General features: G+C 43.4%; 1 protein-coding gene across 7 annotated transcripts in view; it reads right to left on the minus strand.

Moving 5' to 3' along the window:
* DHX32 (DEAH-box helicase 32 (putative)) overlaps nucleotides 1-18,740 on the minus strand; it is a 93,539-nt gene that overhangs the window by 21,484 nt on the left and 53,315 nt on the right. For all 7 annotated transcript variants that reach the window (XM_056532988.1, XM_056532986.1, XM_056532992.1 and 4 more), the window contains 3 exons: nucleotides 16,196-16,441; nucleotides 11,092-11,191; nucleotides 10,446-10,604 (listed from right to left, as the gene is read on the minus strand). In XM_056532988.1, coding sequence (XP_056388963.1) covers nucleotides 10,446-10,604; nucleotides 11,092-11,191; nucleotides 16,196-16,441 — 505 coding nt within the window. The remainder of the gene's footprint in view (nucleotides 1-10,445; nucleotides 10,605-11,091; nucleotides 11,192-16,195; nucleotides 16,442-18,740) is intronic.

Raw genomic sequence — 18,740 nt, forward strand, 5'->3', positions numbered from 1 at the left:
TTCAAACAAAGTGCATTCTTCAGCAAGGGGGCGAAGAAGAGTTTACCCAAGATGGGATTTTCAAATCTGGAGTCACAATGGAAAACTTTTTAAACTTTTGTTTTTTTTTTATGAAAAGCCGAAAACATTTTGATTTCAAAGTTACAGTTAATGGCTGGCTCAACAGGCCAAAAGATGTCCATCCAAGGCACAGAGGGGACATGGTCCAGGTACTTGCCGAGGTTGTGGTATGGCAGCATATGAGTGGTGTCAAGAACAGTAGGAATGAAACTTGGGTTGGTGGTCACATGCTTTCCAGGTTCGGTATCCACATACAGCAGATATTGTGGTTGGTTACCTTTTGTGGGCACATTGCTTGTAACTTTGATGTCTACTGATATTTTTGTATGTATATCATATTTGCAGTCTTTGTCTATTTAGTTGTAGACTTTCACTTGGGTCCCATTATCAACCTTGGTATTGACACATGTCCACCTTATTACTTATTGTTCTTTCCTCCTGGTAATTGCATGTTTTTTTTTTTTTTTTTTCTGTAGGGGCAGGCGGGGGTGCTGGTTTATTATTGTCTGTTTTGCTTGTTCATGAGGTTTTTTTTTTATAAAGTATTTAAATTTTCTTTGTATATTTTCTGTAATCAGTGCTATCTTTTTTGGTGTGGTCATGAACAGACAAACTGGTTGAGGTAAAACAGCACAGGTTTGTAGTCAGCCAAGTCAAGGTCAAAACACAGGAGAGGCAGAAGTGGATTCAAGGGAGCAGGCGGAAACATAGTCAAAGAAGCAAGTGGGGGGGGGGGGGGGGTAAGGCTCAAAATTCGGAAAAGTAGACAAAAGCCATAACCGGGACACTAAGGAAGCTTATTTCTCAGGCGAGTAGTGAAGGGACAACTTCATCGGAACACTAGGGCGGGACTGCCAGATACAGCCAGGGATAAAAGGCAATTAGAGGAGGAAAGGTTTCGGTAAATGTGATGGCCCTTGACATAACAGAGGGAGTGTGCATGCAAAAACATGTAGACAGAGGAACAGCAGCATCAGCAAGACGAAGAGCCAAAGCATGGAAATGGAACCTGATCGGAGCACATGGAGAAATGGTAACATGGTTGCTAAGTCCACCAAGCAGAGCACTATGCTGGTGGAATGTACCACTGGTGATACAGTAGGTTAGATGAGCATCAGTGAAAACAAGAAACTTTACCATTCCAATTGTGATCAGTGATCTCCCAACAGAGGACCGTGGCATACAATCAGTCAAATCTGCAATCCTATTCACATTCAGATGCTCGGAACAGAAGGTCTTTTAGACCCAGATACTAGACTTTACGGAGACCCTCTAAATGTAAAAGTATCGGGGACAATGTATTTCTATCTTCATGCACCATCCATAACAGGGTGTTATCAGAAAATGTGAGCAAGGCCTGTAATCGGCCAATCGTGTCAGTCGAATGTGTAAACATTTCCGTACAGAAACCAGCTGTTAAACCATGTGAGAAATGGGTCACAAATGGACAAACACATCACTATGACAACCGGAACTTGTTAATTCCTATCTACATTGCGATCAGATTAAGTGAAATCAAGTTTCTCTTACAGTCAGGTGATCTTTCCCATAAATCAATTCAGCCGGACTGCCAATGTATTATACTTTGACAGTTGTCGGAAGATGGTCTATTTAAAACATTCAAATTTTTTTTTTTTTTTATTACATTTTTTTTTTTTTTTTACTTTTACAAAATGTTACAAAAAACAAAAATATTGCAATTTCCACACTGGCGACTGAGCCCACATACGGTACACTCCCTGTGACTTTTTATTTTGTACTGTATACACTGGAGGCAGGCCTGGCAGTCCTTACTTTGTCCCTGGAGGTAGGAACACAATGAAAACTGACAGCTATATAAAGATGGAGGCAGATAACTCAGGATCCACCAATCACAATAGGTTAAGACTGTTCAGCTCCTCTTCTCTTTACTTGCACATTGCAGAGCATGCTCACAAAACTCTTCCATAGAGTTTACTGGGCCCTATTTACTAAGACAGGCATATCTCACAACAGTAAAGCAGTGGCCTCCAAACTGTGGCCCTTCAGATGTTGCAAAAGTACAACCCCCAGCATGCCCGGACAGCCAATGGCTGTCCGGGCATGCTGGGAGTTGTACTTTTGCAACATCTGGAAGGCCACAGTTTGAACACTACCAGTCTAAATAAAATAAAAAAAAAGATAGATATATGCCTGCTTATAGAAAGCACACTATCTCAAAATTTGCAACCTTTGGAGACCTTACTCTTTTCTTGACCCTTTCTTTATTTTGCAAGTGAAGGGTATATTTATTTCTCTTTTTTGCTCAACATTAGAGAACTCCAACAAAAACTATCTTTTGCCCTATCCAGAGGATAGGGGAGAAGTAGCTGATTGCAATGAGTCTGACCACTGGGACCCCCGCCTTCTGCGGAACGGGACCAGGCTCTCAATAAGGAGCACGCTCGCACTCCATTCATTTTTATGGGAGTGCCTAAGAGACCCAAGTACAGCACTGGGGCATCTCCGACGCTCCCATAAAATGAACGGAGCACGGTACCGGTAAACGACACCCACTCCTTCACTGAAAGCCGAAATCCCATTCCAGAGATCGCATAGAAAATGCAGTCAACGCTGTGTCCAGAGAAGACAGGCTTTACAGTTGTGCTCATAAGTTTACATACCCTTGCAGAATTTATGATTTCTTAACCATTGATCTGAGAATATGAATGATAACACAAAAACTTTTCTTTCACTCATGGTTAGTGGTTGGCTGAAGCCATTTATTGTCAAACAACTGTGTTTACTCTTGTTAAATCATAACCACAACACAAACTACCCAAATGACCCTGATCAAAAGTTTACATACCCCAGTTCTTAAATACCGTGAATTGCCCCCTTTAACATCAATGACAGCTTGAAGTATTTTGTGGTAGTTGTGGATGAGGCTCTTTATCTTATCAGATGGTAAAGCTGCCCATTTTTCCTGGCAAAAAGCCTCCAGTTCCCCTAAATTCTTGGGCTGTCTTGCATGGACTGCGTGTTTGAGGTCTCCCCAGCTCACACATCCCCAAAAGTGGCTCATTGATATTGAGGTCTGGAGACGGAGATGGCCACTCCAGAACCTTTCACCTTATTTTACTGTAGCCAATGACAGGTTGACTTGGCCTTGTATTTTGGATCATTGTCATGTTGGAATGTCCAAGTACGTCCCATGCGCAGCTTCCTGGGTGAGGAGTGCAAATTGTCTGCCAGCATTTGTTGATACAGCACAGAGACAAGCCTCAAACCTTCTGGCACAAAGTCATTTGGAGAGATGACACTAAAATGTAACTGTTTGGACACAACCATAAACGCTACATTTGGAGAGGAGTCAACAAGGCCTATGATGAAAGGTATACCATTCCTACTGTGAATGATGGTGGTGGATAACAAGGCCTATGATGAAAGGTACACCATTCCTACTGTGAATGATGGTGGTGGATCACTGATGTTTAGGGGGATGTGTGAGCTACAAAAAGGCACAGGAAGTTTGGTCAGAATTGATGGCAATATGAATGCAGTAATGTATCAACAAATACTGGGACGTACTTTGACAATTCCAACATGACAATGATCCAAAACACAAGACCAATTCGACCTTAGTAGAACATCAATATTCTACTAATGAATATATAAAGTGAAGGTTCTGGAGCGGCCATCTCAGTCTCCAGACCTCAATATCATTGAGCAACTTCGGGGAGACCTCAAATGTGCAGTTCATGCAAGACAGCCCAAGAATTTAGGGGGACTGGAAGCTTTTTGCCAGGAAGAATGGGCAGCTTTACCATCTGAGAAGACAAAGAGCCACAACTACCACAAAAGACTTCAAGCTGTCATCATTGATGTGTTTTTTTGTTTGTTTGTCTTTTGTAAATATATTTTTATTAAATATAGTGGAAGAGATAGAAACTGAACCAGGCACTGCTCTAAGAACACGTAATCCCAGAAGATGGCTCCTAACTACGGTAAATACTGCAGCTGGCTGTGTTCTTGGGTGCAAACTTCTAAAGACGTATATGGCATCAAATATTAAACCATGTAGAAGAGAAATGAAGTCGCACTCACCCGCACAATTCTTCAGTGTGATGAATACTTTTATTCCAACATTAATGCAGCAAAAAAAACAGGAATACAATTCCATGGCGGGGAGCGAGAGCCGGCAAGGCTCTCGCTCCCCGCCATGGAATTGTATTCCTGTTTTTTGCTGCATTAATGTTGGAATAAAAGTATTCATCACACTGAAGAATTGTTCGGGTGAGTGCGACTTCATTTCTCTTCTACATGGTTTAATATTTTTATTACATTTGACAACAGATATTACAGTATGCAACAAACAATACATTGCAGATTAAACATTAAAGTAAAAGCTGAATAATGTGTCAAGTTCAAAAGAAACTATCATGTATAATATTTTATACAATAGAATAAAGATGAATAATTAAACATTATATATATATATATCTTTCTATGCTGATAAAATACAACAGCATTGGTATAAATAATGAATTAACTATAACAAGTCATAACATTTGCAGCGAAGGATAGCAAATGTGATTAAATTAAAGGTATAGTCGTGTGTCATTGATAAAGGGGGCAATACACGGTATTAAGAACTGGGGTATGTAAACTTTTGATCTGGGTCATTTGGGGTGGTTTGTGTTTGTGACAATAAATGGCTTCAGCCAACCACTAACCATGAGTGAAAGAAAAGTTTGTGTGTTATCATTCATATTCTCTCAACATTGGTTGAAAAAAAATCATGAATTCTGCAAGGGTATGTAAACTTATGAGCATAACTGTAGGTCTACAGTCTCTTTAAAGAACTAGAAGTTAGTGCACAAAATCAGCCGATGTGGGGTCGAAGACTGACAGCCGTGGAGAACATTCATTGACGCTTTTTCCCCCACAGTGCTTTGTGGGTGGAATTTCCAGCACAACAAGATCAATATTCTACTAATGAATATTTTTGCCTTGAGAATTGATGAGATTTATTCACTGATGGCTGGGGCAACATGGCCCAGAGAATTAGTTAACTGTAAAGTGTCCAAAGCTACAAAGTGTACAGATTAGATTAACCTTAGACACACCGCTGATTTCAGCAGAACCGATTGACCATCTGATGTGTACGGGGGCCTTTCTACTGCTCCCCAATGGCCAATGATGGGAAAGAATATAATAATTTGACATATTTGATGCTGCAGATGCACTGCCGGCAGTCACCAAGTGACTACAGAGTGAGCTCCCTGCAGCTCTGTGTGTCCGCTCATAGCAGCGGATTTTCCTCCAGCCGTCACAAGCCGACATACAGAACTAGCCGGTCGCAGCAGGGAGCTTTTTCTGCAGTTGTGTGTTACCCTACTCTTAAAGGGGTACTCCACTGGTCAGCGTTCGAACATTTAGTTCTAAAAGCTGTTTGCGTGCTGCGGGGGTTAGCCACGCCCCCTCATGATGTCTCCACGCCCCCTCAATGCATATCTATGGGAGGGGGCGTGGCGTGACATTAGGAGGGGGCATGGCTGACCCCCGCAGCGTGCACACGGCATACGGAACTAAATGTTCAAAACGCTGGCCAGTGGAGTACCCCTTTAAAGCCCAAAGACTACCTATGCTCTCCTGCCTGAGGGGAAAAGTTTGGCATGGAGAGACTCTACACACACTAGGTGGTACAGTTGCCAATTTTGTGTGTGTGTGTCATATTGGGTAGCCGGGTATGAATAAGAGCTACATACATGTCCAAAACCGCAGCAAAATCTGCAAAACACCATATCAAAAATCATGCCTATTATTTGAGAGTGAAGAACAACTCAGATCTTTATTTACTGGTTGAGTGGTTATTTTATACATACACTTTTTTTTTTCTTGGCTCTTGGGCTTTTTTATATTAACCTGTGGTTGAAGGTGAAAAAAATTGGCATGTCCCTTTAAACTGCATTTTCTACGGAGACATAATAAATAAGGGCTGACCTTATGCAAAAGAAAATAGATTTTGCCAATCACGGTGATGAAAGAGTCTGTATAAATCAATCTGGAATAACATTAACAGGATTCCCCACTCGAATCACTGTCTGAACACTCAGCATGGCTGCTTTCAGAGAACACTGATCTTTTTCCATAAGAAGTAGCACACCGCGTATTTCCTCAGATACTTGGAGCAGTGAATAATCTGTTTAACACGGCCCCCCGAGGTGCACAAGCATACATCAAAGCTGTGACATTAAAGGGGCATAAATTTCTTCCCCCCCCTTAAAATGTGTTCATATGGAAGGCAACCAAAGGCTACTTCAGGGTTACTGACAAATAATTGCTTGTAAAAATATTGACCAACAGCATACGATTCCACATAATAAGTCTTTAGACTGGGAAGGGAGATTAAAAACTTTTGAAATGTTGTACATCTTAGCAAAACATTAACCTTTCTAATATGGAAGAGGGAAGACCGCGAAACAAGGCTTGTTGACGTCACGCTGCTCAGCTTCGGCTGTGCGGTTTGTTCTCCCTTCCATGCCGGAAGATGGTGATTTTTAAAGATGGATCAATAAAAGTTACATTTTATGGTGAGTGCAAAAACTATTTCTCTACACTTTTTTTGCACATTTTGGACATTGTTCATTCCAGTTTTACACACCCCATGGCTTTTACCAAGATTACTTATTTTCCACAAATGGCAGAACTTTGCGCATGATCTGCTAAGCAGTGGTGCCGCCCTGTCTTTCCTCTATGCCTAAAAATCTTTCTAATATACTTCATGAAAAAAAATTAAAAAACAATTCTCTCTCTTTTTTAGAGAAATCATGACTTATAAAAAAAGACCACTAGGGGTCCCCATACCATCCGTAACATAATCCTGTCCGGCTTCAGCATCATCCTTGTCCCAGCTAAAGCACAATGTCCGAGAAGTGAAGGCGGGATTAGCACTCCTCGGTGTCTAGTACTCCTCTCTTTGTCTGTGTCTACTCTCTAGCAAACTGCAGTGTGAAAATAGAGAGGAGGGTGTTACAGAGCAGCCTGCAGTGATTGGATGAAGAGACCCAGCACAGCAGATTCAAAGAGGAAGTGAATGTGCGGTGAGTGCCTCGGACATGCCCCTTCCGGAGCAGTGGATGTCAGAATGAGTAAGCAACAGAACAGAGGTATTTTAAAGCCAACTACAGAAGCTAGACATGTAAAGCATCAGCATGACCTAGTGAGTAATTTTTTCCTGTGATATGAGAGGTACGCTTTAATGGGACACTTCCAATTGTAACTGATAACATCATCTTTAAAAAGGATAGAGGATTAAATGTCTGATCATGGGGGGTCTGGCCGTGGTGACCCCCACGGTCTCAGACCCTGCATCACTAGCCAGCTTCAGTATTTGTGCTGTCATGCCACACCCCCTCTATTCATGTCTATGGGAGGGGTGTGTCGCTCGAACACAGCGGTCACAGCCATCACGCTAAACTGCGTCCCTCTCTGGCCATTTTAAAACTACAACTCCCATTATAATGGGAGTTGTTATTTTGCAATAGCCGGAGGGCCACAATTTAGGGAATGCTCTATTACAGCCACTTCTAAATGAACTTCTTAATCTGCTTTCCCTTAAACATTTATCTACTTCACCAAACCCAAAGCTACCTAAATAACAGGGTACCTTACAGTCAAATAGTCAGGGGCCCCTGGCCATCCCATCACATTTCTTGAACCCTATTATGTAAATTTAATGGGCGTTCCCTGAAGGATGTTTTAGGAGGGACAAGATTATCTATATGCAAAATAAAGGTCATTTTAATACTGTCACAGACAGTTTTTGCAGCACGTTCACACATTAATGCCTATTAAATGGGATTTCCTCATTAAATATAAGTTAAACTATTGTACAGGTCCTATGCAGTAACTGGGAACATCGCAAAAAGAGTTGAGTGTGATTATGTTAAAGGGCTACTCCGCCCCTAGACATCTTGTGACTGATCACTGGGGTCCCACCCCTGGGGACCCCCGCGATCTCCCTGCTGCATCCGGCATTCATTTAGCACGTAGGGGGCAGCGCCGGAGGCTCGTGACGTGACGGACGCGCCCTGCTCATGATGTCATGGCCACACCCCCTCAATGCAAGTCTATTGGAGGGGGCGTGATGAAGTGCTGGGTGGTATACCGGTTCATACCGAATACCGAATTTTTTTTCCCTGCACGATAAGAATTTTTGCCCATACCGCAATACCGGTTTGGCCCCTCCATGAGTGAATTATCCGCTGTCCCCACATCAGGGAACTAATCATATGTGACCCGCAAGAGCTGTTCTGCTTTTCTTCCGCCACCCCCAATGAATTATCAGCTGCGCTGTCCCCACATCATGTCACCCGCAAGCGCTCCTCTGCTCATCCTCCTATGAGTTGCGGGCTGCTGGCGCTAGAAATTTGTACTGTACTACAAATAATGTTGCACGGGCTGGAAAAATAAACAAAATAAACTTTAACTCATCTTCCGACTTTCCCCGTTATTGGCCTCACGGTCCCTCCGCTGCGGTCCTGGTGATGGGAAATTCACAGAGCCGTCAGCCTATCACCGGCCGCAGCGATATCGTGCCTCAGCCACTGATAGGCTGAGCCCACTGTCATATAAGGAGCAGGCCGGCTTCATACATGACAGTGCGCTCAGCCTTTCACCGGCCGCAGCGATGTCCCGCCCCTGCCGATGATAGGTTGACCGCAGGACAGTGAAGACTGTACCGGAGCCCGGGAAACATTATTTGTAGTACAGTACAGATTTCTAGTGCCGGCAGCCCGCAACTCATAGGAGGATGAGCAGAGGAGCGCTTGCTGTGACATGATGTGGGGACAGTGCAGCTGATAATTCATGGGGTGGGGGGGGGGGGGGTTGTTGGAAGAGAAGCAGCACCCAGGACACATTGGGGGGGGGGGGGGGAGGGGAATATCGCAGGGGTCCCCAGTGGCGGGACACCCACAATCAGATATCTTATCCCCTATCCTTTGGATAGATGATAAGATGTCTAGGGGCAGAGCACCTCTTTAAGGTGTCAACAGTAAATGCTTCGCACCAGAATATCGAAGTAAAAAATGGTTATAAAAGATGGCAACATAGGCCAGTAACCATACCGTGCCCCCAACAGTGGTGCACAGCTGGGATACAAGAAATAACCTCAGAGAACTGATGACAACTTTGGAAGGTTTTGGTGTTGGGCTGAGGCCACCAAAGAAAATGTCTTAATCTCTACAGAACACACGCAAAACTTTCATTGTAGTATAAAATGGAAACATCAAAAGAGGCTTAAAAAGGTTATTAATGAATCATCCCATATCAAAAAATTTAAAGTGATTGGTTCCAATGAGGGTCTGTCTTCTACTGGAGCTTTGGGGTCTATTATTATGTCAGTCATAGGCCCAATGGAAGATCCTCTGGTATCTGCTGGGCCAATCTGATGCTAAGTTTACCCAATATCACCCCCAGCACTTGCATAGTCTCCTGTGATCACCTCACAGGTCAATCAGCTTCAGTGACAACCGAGAAATCAACCTTTGACATGTTATCTCTTTCCGAAATAGCTTGGCAGGAAATCTAGTAATAGGTTATTAAAGAGAAGCATAAACATATGCAACGTGGCAGATCATAAACTGGGATTAAATGGTGACTTAGTAATAGATGCCAAATCCATATTCTGAGTGACTCTTTTTTTTTTTTTTTTGCTTTTTGCAAGCATACTTTATTTTGGGTCAAAGGAGTACGATCCTTAAAAGGGGTACTCCGCTGCTCAGTGTTTGGAACAAAATGTTCCGAATGCTTAGAGCTGGCAACGGGAGCTTGTGATGTCATAGACACGCCCCTTATGATGTCACATCCCGCCCCCTCAATGCAAGGCTATGGGAGGGGGCGTGACGGCAGTCACGCCCCCTCCCATAGACTTGCATTGAGGGGGCGGGGTGTGACATCATGAGGGGTGGGGCTATGACGTCACGAGCTCCCGCCACAGGCTCTAAGAATTCAGAACATTTTGTTCCAAACGCTGAGCAGCGGAGTACCCCTTTAAAGGGGTTATCCAGATATCAAACATATCCCCTATCCACAGGACAGAGTGTGAATATCCCCGGTGAACCCTCCGGCCCCCACCCTGTGAGATGTACTCATCTCGGCAGGGATGGCCGTTTAGCTAATCACTGACTGAGGCGGGGCACCTTTGCAGCCTGTGATTGGCTGAGCGGGAAGTCCCTGCCAAAAAGATGGAGGCCGGAGCCTTATTGCTACTGGAAAAAAGATTTTAAAGTACCCAGTGGTGGACCATTACTCTAAGTTACTATCTTCATTTCCCTTCAATTTATAGGGGAAACCTAATCGCCAAAAACTATGAAAAAACTCATAACAATATAGAATGAAGATGTTTGTAGACAACTTACCGGGTCTGTTGATAAATTCACAGTGGCCAAGACCGGCAATGTCCATTCTCTTCAGAAACAGAACCATTGAAGTTAAATTGGACTCTTCAACTTTTGGTGTCAGAAATGTTTTCATATCATTTTGAGCAAACTCCTCCGTGTAGAGGCAGAAGACTTTTCCTGTAGGAGGAAGGTATTTTACCAATTAAAAGGAAAGACCCTCAACAACAATATTAACCCATCCCGAGCCCCTGGGGACTCCTTAGTGCCTGCTATGACTATGGTTACACACATGGCAGTCTGCTATATAGAATTCTAGTCTGGCTGACTAGTAAATATTTTTTTCTTTTCGTCTCAGTAAAATAGTGAGGCCAAAATCCAGCATTGAAATTCAATCAATTGGTAAAACGACTACACTCTCCAATCTTTAAAATCTTTCTGAGAATTTCAATTTTTTCCGGCAATAAAAAAAAATAAAATAAAAAATAAAAAATTAAATTGGTTTTTCCTATTGCTTAAACATTTCTGGAAAATGTATATTTCTACTTATGAAGAGAGATGGGCACCCTATACTCTCATTTGCTGGTGTCCACATCCCCCTGCCCAAAAGAAAAATATATTATATATAAAAATTAATATAGTCAACTGTAATGTAGTTCTATTATACCTGCAGGACAAGTGCCCAGGACTTGCTTTCTCATCTCGGCTCGTATTCTACTGATCGGCTGCCTGATCAGAGACTCGGCCCGGATTCTGGTATTGTACACCTAGAAGGGAACACTCAGAAGTAAAACATGATGGCATTTATTGACAATAATAAAAGACAGTTTTCATAGTTTCTCCCAGTTCCCTTTAGCCGAGATATCGATATAAATGCAGGAGTATCATCTCTTATTCAAAAGGTATTAGGCTGCATTCACATCACGTTTGCAGCCTACGGGGGTGGGGAAGTGGGAAAACCGGGTGCTCCCGCACCCCAGCCGGACTGATGCAGAAACCCACTCTCTTTAATGAGCCGACCGGAGTCAAACAGTGACTCCGGTCGGCTAACTTTTGCTCTGTATCTGGTTTTGTTACCGGACTTAAAACCGTAGTATATAAAACTTTGTGCCCATGGTGTAGTACAGTTGTCACTCAACATATATTAATTTGTTCTAGGAGGACCATTGTATGTTGAAACTATCATGTTGAGTACATATATGTTAATGGGAAACTGGTAATTGGTTCTGGAGCCCCAGAACCATTGTGCGTGGAGTACATATCTTTATGGAAAACTGGTAATTGGTTCTGGAGCCGCAGAACCATTGTGCGTGGAGTACATATCTTTATGGAAAACTGGTAATTGGTTCTGGAGCCCCAGAACCATTGTGCGTGGAGTACATATCTTTATGGAAAACTGGTAATTGGTTCTGGAGCCCCAGAACCATTGTGCGTGGAGTACATCTCTCTATGGAAAACTGGTAATTGGTTCCAGGATGACCATTGTATGTATGGGTAGTGTTCAACAGCCATTGACTGAGCATGCTGGGAGTTGTAGTTTTGCAACTGCTGGAGGCACAGTGGTTGGGAAACATTGATGTATGGGGTGTAGTGTGTGTGCAGGGGAGTTGGAGTCCACCTTTTCTAGATGCAGCGCGACTGTCAGTGGCCGCATGGACCCATCCAGCTGCTGTCAGTGAGTGTACAGGTCCCGCCTGCTTTAGTCTCTTAGTGATCACTGCATGGAGCTCCCAGGTGTATCGTGCCAGGGGGTGGTCAGTGTACACAGGGATCACAACAAGTGCTGCAGCAGCTGCCCCCTCCTCCTGCACAGAGACGGGCACTGCTACAAGAAAAGGGCACTGCAATCAGGAGCCGCCAGTGTCTTCACAATAGGGAGAGCACACACACACCACAGCTCTCCTCTCTCTTAACGCCCCCCCCCCCCCCCCCCCCCCCGGAAGTATCAGGATGGCCACACAAGCCAACCTCCAGCGGTGGCTCTGGCGAGCCCTCCCCCGGGAGGCAGAAGGTAGCAGCAGCAGCCCTGGGATGACAGGGAGACTGAACAGCAGAACGGGGCACATTTAACGGCTATCTGGCAGCTGCTGAAGCAGTCATCGTCCGCCGGATAGCCATTTTTTGCGATGGCCCCGACACACAGGAACATCGTATGTTGATGTTGCCTTCAACATACGATGGGCTCTGAGAGGCCTTCGTATGTTGAAACGATCATTTGTCAGGGGACCACACTGTGTATATATATATATTTTTTTTAAACAACAAAAATAAATAAATAAAATAAAAAAACTCTACTCACCTCCAGAACTCTGGTTCCAGATGCCAGATGTTGCTTTTGTCGACAGTCACGCTCAGCTAATCACCAGCCGCAGCAAAGTCCCGCCTCAGCAGGTGATTGGCTGAGCGGCTGTGTGATGTATTGGGCCTGGGCACCAGGAAGAAGACCAGGGCACAATATGACACACTGCTACTCAGCCTATCACCGGCTGAGGCGGGACATCGCTCCAGATGGCAAATAACTGAACTGCAGTGTGCCTGTCAACCCCCAGAGGCAGGAAGAGGATCGCACTGGGTACCGGAGCAGGACAACTAAGGATCTGCAGGTCCACTGGAGGCGAGTGGAGGTTTATCTTTTTATATACTACACTATGGGCATACTTCAAAAAAAATTACCTCCCGTTGAATATCTCCTCTAAGGGGGAAAAAGCTGCAAGAGCAGAGATGAGCTTGGCAGATCTCCCACAGTAGGAAGGTGGTTTCTGTTGCAGCAAGCGTCTTCTCATCTCTGATCATAGATCTTTGAGAAGAAGTGGCATACAAAACAGACATCTTCATGAAGATTTTTGAGGCCAATTAGAACTAAACAGAATAAAAGAAATTGGGCATGGGGGGAATCTCCTAGCAAACGTACTGAAAAATCTCTTTAAAACATTTTAGACCAAACGTTTTCTAAGAATAAATATAAAAACAGCAGGGGATCCACTAACTGTTTAAATAAAAGGGAAAACCAGCAAGAAGGAATATCGTAAAGATAAAACACAACGACTGACCGGCTGCTGGCCTAAAAATCTCAAATAAAATACATTCAGCAAACTGTACATAGAGGATAAATTACCAAAAATACGCTGCAGGGATGTATGTATGTGTGTCTATACATTTTATGTCAAGTTACGGAGCAGAACAGGCTGGCCTGAGAGCGAGGTCGGCAAGCAATGTAAATCACACAGCTTCATCTTACACTTCTTGGAAAAGCATTTCTATGAAGGAGGTGTTGGTGGCTGGTACGGTCTTTATACATACACAAGAACAGCGCTTAAGGAATCCAAAAAATACTTTAGTGATACATTTTATAAAAATCACATTAAAACATGATCAAGCATACCCTGAAAACCAGGGGTGCAAAGGGACAATCAGTATAACACTGGAAACAGTAAGGGCTCACATTGATTGTATTAATAATATTGGCTGATAGAACTGTGCAAGTGCATTCAAATACTTAATATACAATAAGTTACATAAAGTGAACATTTAAAAAAAAAAAAAAGGCTGAATAATTACCAAGTGGTTAACAGAAGTAGTGAGGTGTTGGCCCTTACAACCCGACGTTTCGCCAGTGACTGGCTTCTTCCGGGGCGTCACGCCCCGGAAGAAGCCAGTCTCTGGCGAAATGTCAGGTGGTAAGGGCCCACGCCTCACTACTTCTGTTTGCCACTTGGTAATGATTCAGCATTATTATTCAGCCTGATAAACGCCCAGGACAGATGGAGCAGTCGTACCCCTCACCATACTTATACTCTAAGACATGTTTTCCTTCAGCTTTTAGTCTGACTGCCAGCCATATACATAATTTTACCCAAATATGCTCAATATTTCTGGCACCATAGACAATGCATGGAGCGCATGCCGACACACTGCCCTATGCAGAGAGGAGAGTCGGGAGATTGCAAGGGAGTCCCAGATATCAGACCCTCTAGCGCTCAAACCCCACCCCTATTTTGTGAATAGGGGATATGTTTTTAAGTGCTGGAATAACTCTCTTTAGGGTAGGGTCAAACGGAGCACATCCACAGCGTATTTCCCACTGCGCATGCACCAACGGCACTCACAAAAGCAAGCTCCCTGCTGCGGCCGGGTTGCTCTGTGTGTCCGCTCGTAGAGGTTGATTTCTTGCTACACATCTCAGTTATATTCCTTTTAGTTAATATGTAAATTAAGTTCAAGTGCCCAGGGGGCACTCCCCAGCATGGCAGGAGCCTAGAGTTAGCCGGCCAATCTCCAGCCTGGCTGCAGCCTAAGGCCTGTCAATCAAAAGGGAGGGAGGTGTGTGCAAGTGGCAAAAAATAAAAATAAAATTAATTTAATTAATTAATTCATTAATTCATTATAATAATAATAATAATAATAATACATAGGTTGGCTAACCCTGGTCTTTCGCCATGCTTTGAAATGCCCCCCCTGGGCACTTGAGCCTCATTAATATATTACTAAAAATGTTCATAAAGCACTACAGAGATTTAAAAAAAAAAAAAAAAAATTTTTTTTTTATAAAAACATGCCCCAAATCCTGATGACTAGCCCTATTTAGCCATAGGCTTAGATTTGCATCTGTTTATCTGCTTTAATTAAATATATTTTAATAGTGTTGTGCAGGATTATAAAAACATGGCTGCTTTTGTTTCCCCAAAACAACGGCATTCTTCTTCATGGGTGTATGAGTTATTGAAGCTTAGTTCAACTGAAGTAAAAAGGGCTTTATTTTTTATAAAAATTTTTTTTATAATAATAATAATATATTTTTTTTTACTTAATTAAAATTGTGCAGACTGTTTCAGTAGCCCCTATACCAGTGGTCTCCAACCTACGGACCTCCAGATATTGCAAAACTACAACTCCCAGCATGCCCGGACAGCCGTTGGCTGTCCGGGCATGCTGGGAGTTGTAGTTTTGCAACATCTGGAGGTCCGCAGGTTGGAGACCACTGCCCTATACTATTCCAAAACCTCAGACCTCCAGTTATATCACCATCCTAGATCAGAGATGATGGGTAATATTACCCTGTTTCCCAACCAGGGTGCCTCCAGCAGTTACAAAGGCTGTCCGGTCATGCTGGGAGTTGTAGTTTTGCAACATCTGGAGGTCCGCAGGTTGGAGACCACTGCCCTATACTATTCCAAAACCTCAGACCTCCAGTTATATCACCATCCTAGATCAGAGATGCTGAGTAATATTACCCTGTCTCCCAACCAGGGTGCCTCCAGCAGTTACAAAGGCTGTCCGGTCATGCTGGGAGTTGTAGTTTTGCAACATCTGGAGGTCCGCAGGTTGGAGACCACTGCCCTATACTATTCCAAAACCTCAGACCTCCAGTTATATCACCATCCTAGATCAGAGATGCTGAGTAATATTACCCTGTCTCCCAACCAGGGTGCCTCCAGCAGTTGCAAAGGCTGTCCGGTCATGCTGGGAGTTGTAGTTTTGCAACAGTTGGAGGCACTCTGGTTAGGAAACACACATTTTTTCAATATGTACATTTTTTTTTGTTATACTGGCCATAATGAAGACTTCCATCTGTGCTCTAGCTAACAGGCATTTTATGGCAAAAAACCCAAGTAGTTTGGAAAGTGAATTCAGCTTTGCAAAGACTTGGCAGCCAAGGGAGGAGAAGCATATGAATAGAGCGCACAGTAAGACTGTATTTAGCAGTGTTTGGATCTAGCCGGAGAGATTTGTTCTGGGAGCAGCGATGGGAAAGAATGAAAGCTGGTATTTACCTTTCTCCGCTCCACTCCAACGTCAATGACAAAGTGAATGTTGCTCATCCAGATCAGGGACTCGCCAAGACTGGTGGTTAACACCACTTTCCTCCTGTGGTCTTTGCAGCCATAATCCAGCCCTTCATATGGCAAGTATTGTGGAAGGCTTTGATGAGGATACAGCGGAATTGGAAGCAGTTCTCCTAGTGTGGGATTTGTGTGCATGGCCTCCTGATGGATCATCTCATAGGCCTGTTTTATTTCCTTAAAATAAAAAAAAACATTAAATTAGTAACAGAATCCTATAAAACGGCCAACAGCTAAAATGTGCTAACAACTGTTCTCCCTCCCCGCACTTTCCCAGAATGATTATAGGATGGCGTTTATACAGGGCCTAAGAGGGGGCTCTACATAAACTAATAATAGAATTATTTTGATACTTAAAAAAAGGTGTCGTCTACAGTAAGTTTTAATCTGCAGGGGATTTCGGGAATAAGTTTCCCGGCAGTGCCTCCGAGGGGAAGTATTGCACATTTCTGTCAAAACAAGAGTTGGGGAACAATTATGTAATGCTTCCCTTCACCTGCGGAGGCACTGCACAGAAACTGAACAATTCCTACCGAAATCCCCCATAGATTATAGGTGGATTTAAGAACACTATAATAATAGGTTCATTTCAGACAACTGTAATACCGTCATAGTTTTGCATTTGTCTTAGTGCTGAGTGTCCTAAGTGTAAGTTCACAGGGCTGGTGACCAGTTCATATCTTTTTTTTGTTGCACCAAAGTTGGAGCACAAATGCCACTACCAGGTACCATTAAAGGGGTACTCCGCTGCTCAACGTTTGGAACAAACTGCTCCAAACGCTGGAGCCGGGAGCTCGGGATGTCATAGTCCCGCCCCTCATGATGTGGGGTGGGGCGTGACATCATGAGGGGGCGCGGGCTATGACATCACGAGCTCCCGACACCGGCTCCAGCGTTCGAAACAGTTTGTTGCTGAGCAGTGGAGTACCCCTTTAACTTGAATGGGGTACATCGGGTATACGGTATTCTACAGGTGGTAAGTGGAGAAATTAATTTTTTTTAAATTTCAAAAACATGCACAAATATTTTCTCCGCTCAACTGGCTGACGGAGCTCCTTTTACACAACACAATGTGAACGAGCCCTAAGACTTACAAGATTGCAGGAAAAAAAAAAAAAGTACACCTTTTTCATACACTAAAAATATAAAACATCCTTTGACCTCTGCAATGCCTATAAAAGAAAATTTGAATATTACTTTACTAGTAGAACCAAGCTGTTGGGAATGACCAGGTTAAGGTGAAAACAAAATGAACACCACAAGTTCATATGGTGCTTGACTTCTAGAGGGTTTTGTCCAATACAGCCAGTGACACAACCAACAAAAAAAGAAAAATCTAATCAAGACAGCGTTCATGCTTTAAAGCCATAAAATAAGGTATTTGGAATATGAGCGCTATCTTAATTTTTTATTCACAGTGGATCCAAAAAGGCAGAAAATGATTACACCAACCCGGCAACACTCCAATTGTTCTATGATAGCTACCGCTAGCAAGACGCGGGGTGCTATACGCGTGGAAACTTGAATACAGCAATCCAGGCTGAATGTAGCACTCACCAGGCTGTCGCAGATCTTTATTTCAAATTTTTCTGTAAGTGTTGTCAGATAGACAACAGTCTGTTTCATGTCTGTAAGACTCTTCTTCCAGGTAGATCGGAAGAAACATCGTACAGACAAGAAACAGACATCTGGCCAAAATGTATATATTGCCTAGCTAGAAGGCCCAGGGTCGATCGTAATGAGTGCTCTCATAAATGTAAAATAGAAAATGTCATCAATGTGCCCTTGCTCAGCGGGATCCAAACCCTGGCGAGTTCAGGCACTCTTGGGTAGCCAATCTTGGCACATTTTAGGATTTCATACTACATGGATGGCATGGTTTCAATAAAGAGGCCCAAGTCACCTAAATGTAACCACTGCAGGCCCAACACCATGTACACCCAGAACATAACTTCTCTATGTATCTTGTACCACAGGTCCTAGAGTTGCCCCTTATAAGAACAGTCTAGTATACATTTGATCTTCGCTAAAAAAAAACAAAACTGAATGGTCTTAGAGTTCCAGTAAAAAGTAGGGGACTTTTTGGCTAGCTGTGAATCCTTTAATGAAAACAAGTCGTCCCCCCCCCCCTCCCCCATCATCATCAAAAATAGCTCTGTATGGATTCTGCCAGCAATGGTCCACTGGAAGAAAAGATGCATATCAGCTAAGGGAGGTCAGTATCCTGTAAGTCATTGTCCGTTCCTATAGTGAGAATAATAACATGACCCAATTTCTTCCTTCAAGTAGAAAAGCTAATTTGCAAACCTTGTAGCAACAGTTTTACTGTAAGGCACTTTTCTGTTCCAGCATACCAGTGTCCTTGAGCGCAAAAGGCAAAGCCATAAAACGTGGTTTACAGGGTTTGATCCTGACCTCACCCCATACGAAGACCATGAAGATGAAATACAGTTACTGTAAGGTGGGGCTCATCTCC

The sequence above is a fragment of the Hyla sarda genome, chromosome 7 (genome assembly GCF_029499605.1).
Source record: "Hyla sarda isolate aHylSar1 chromosome 7, aHylSar1.hap1, whole genome shotgun sequence".
Lineage (NCBI taxonomy): Eukaryota > Metazoa > Chordata > Amphibia > Anura > Hylidae > Hyla > Hyla sarda.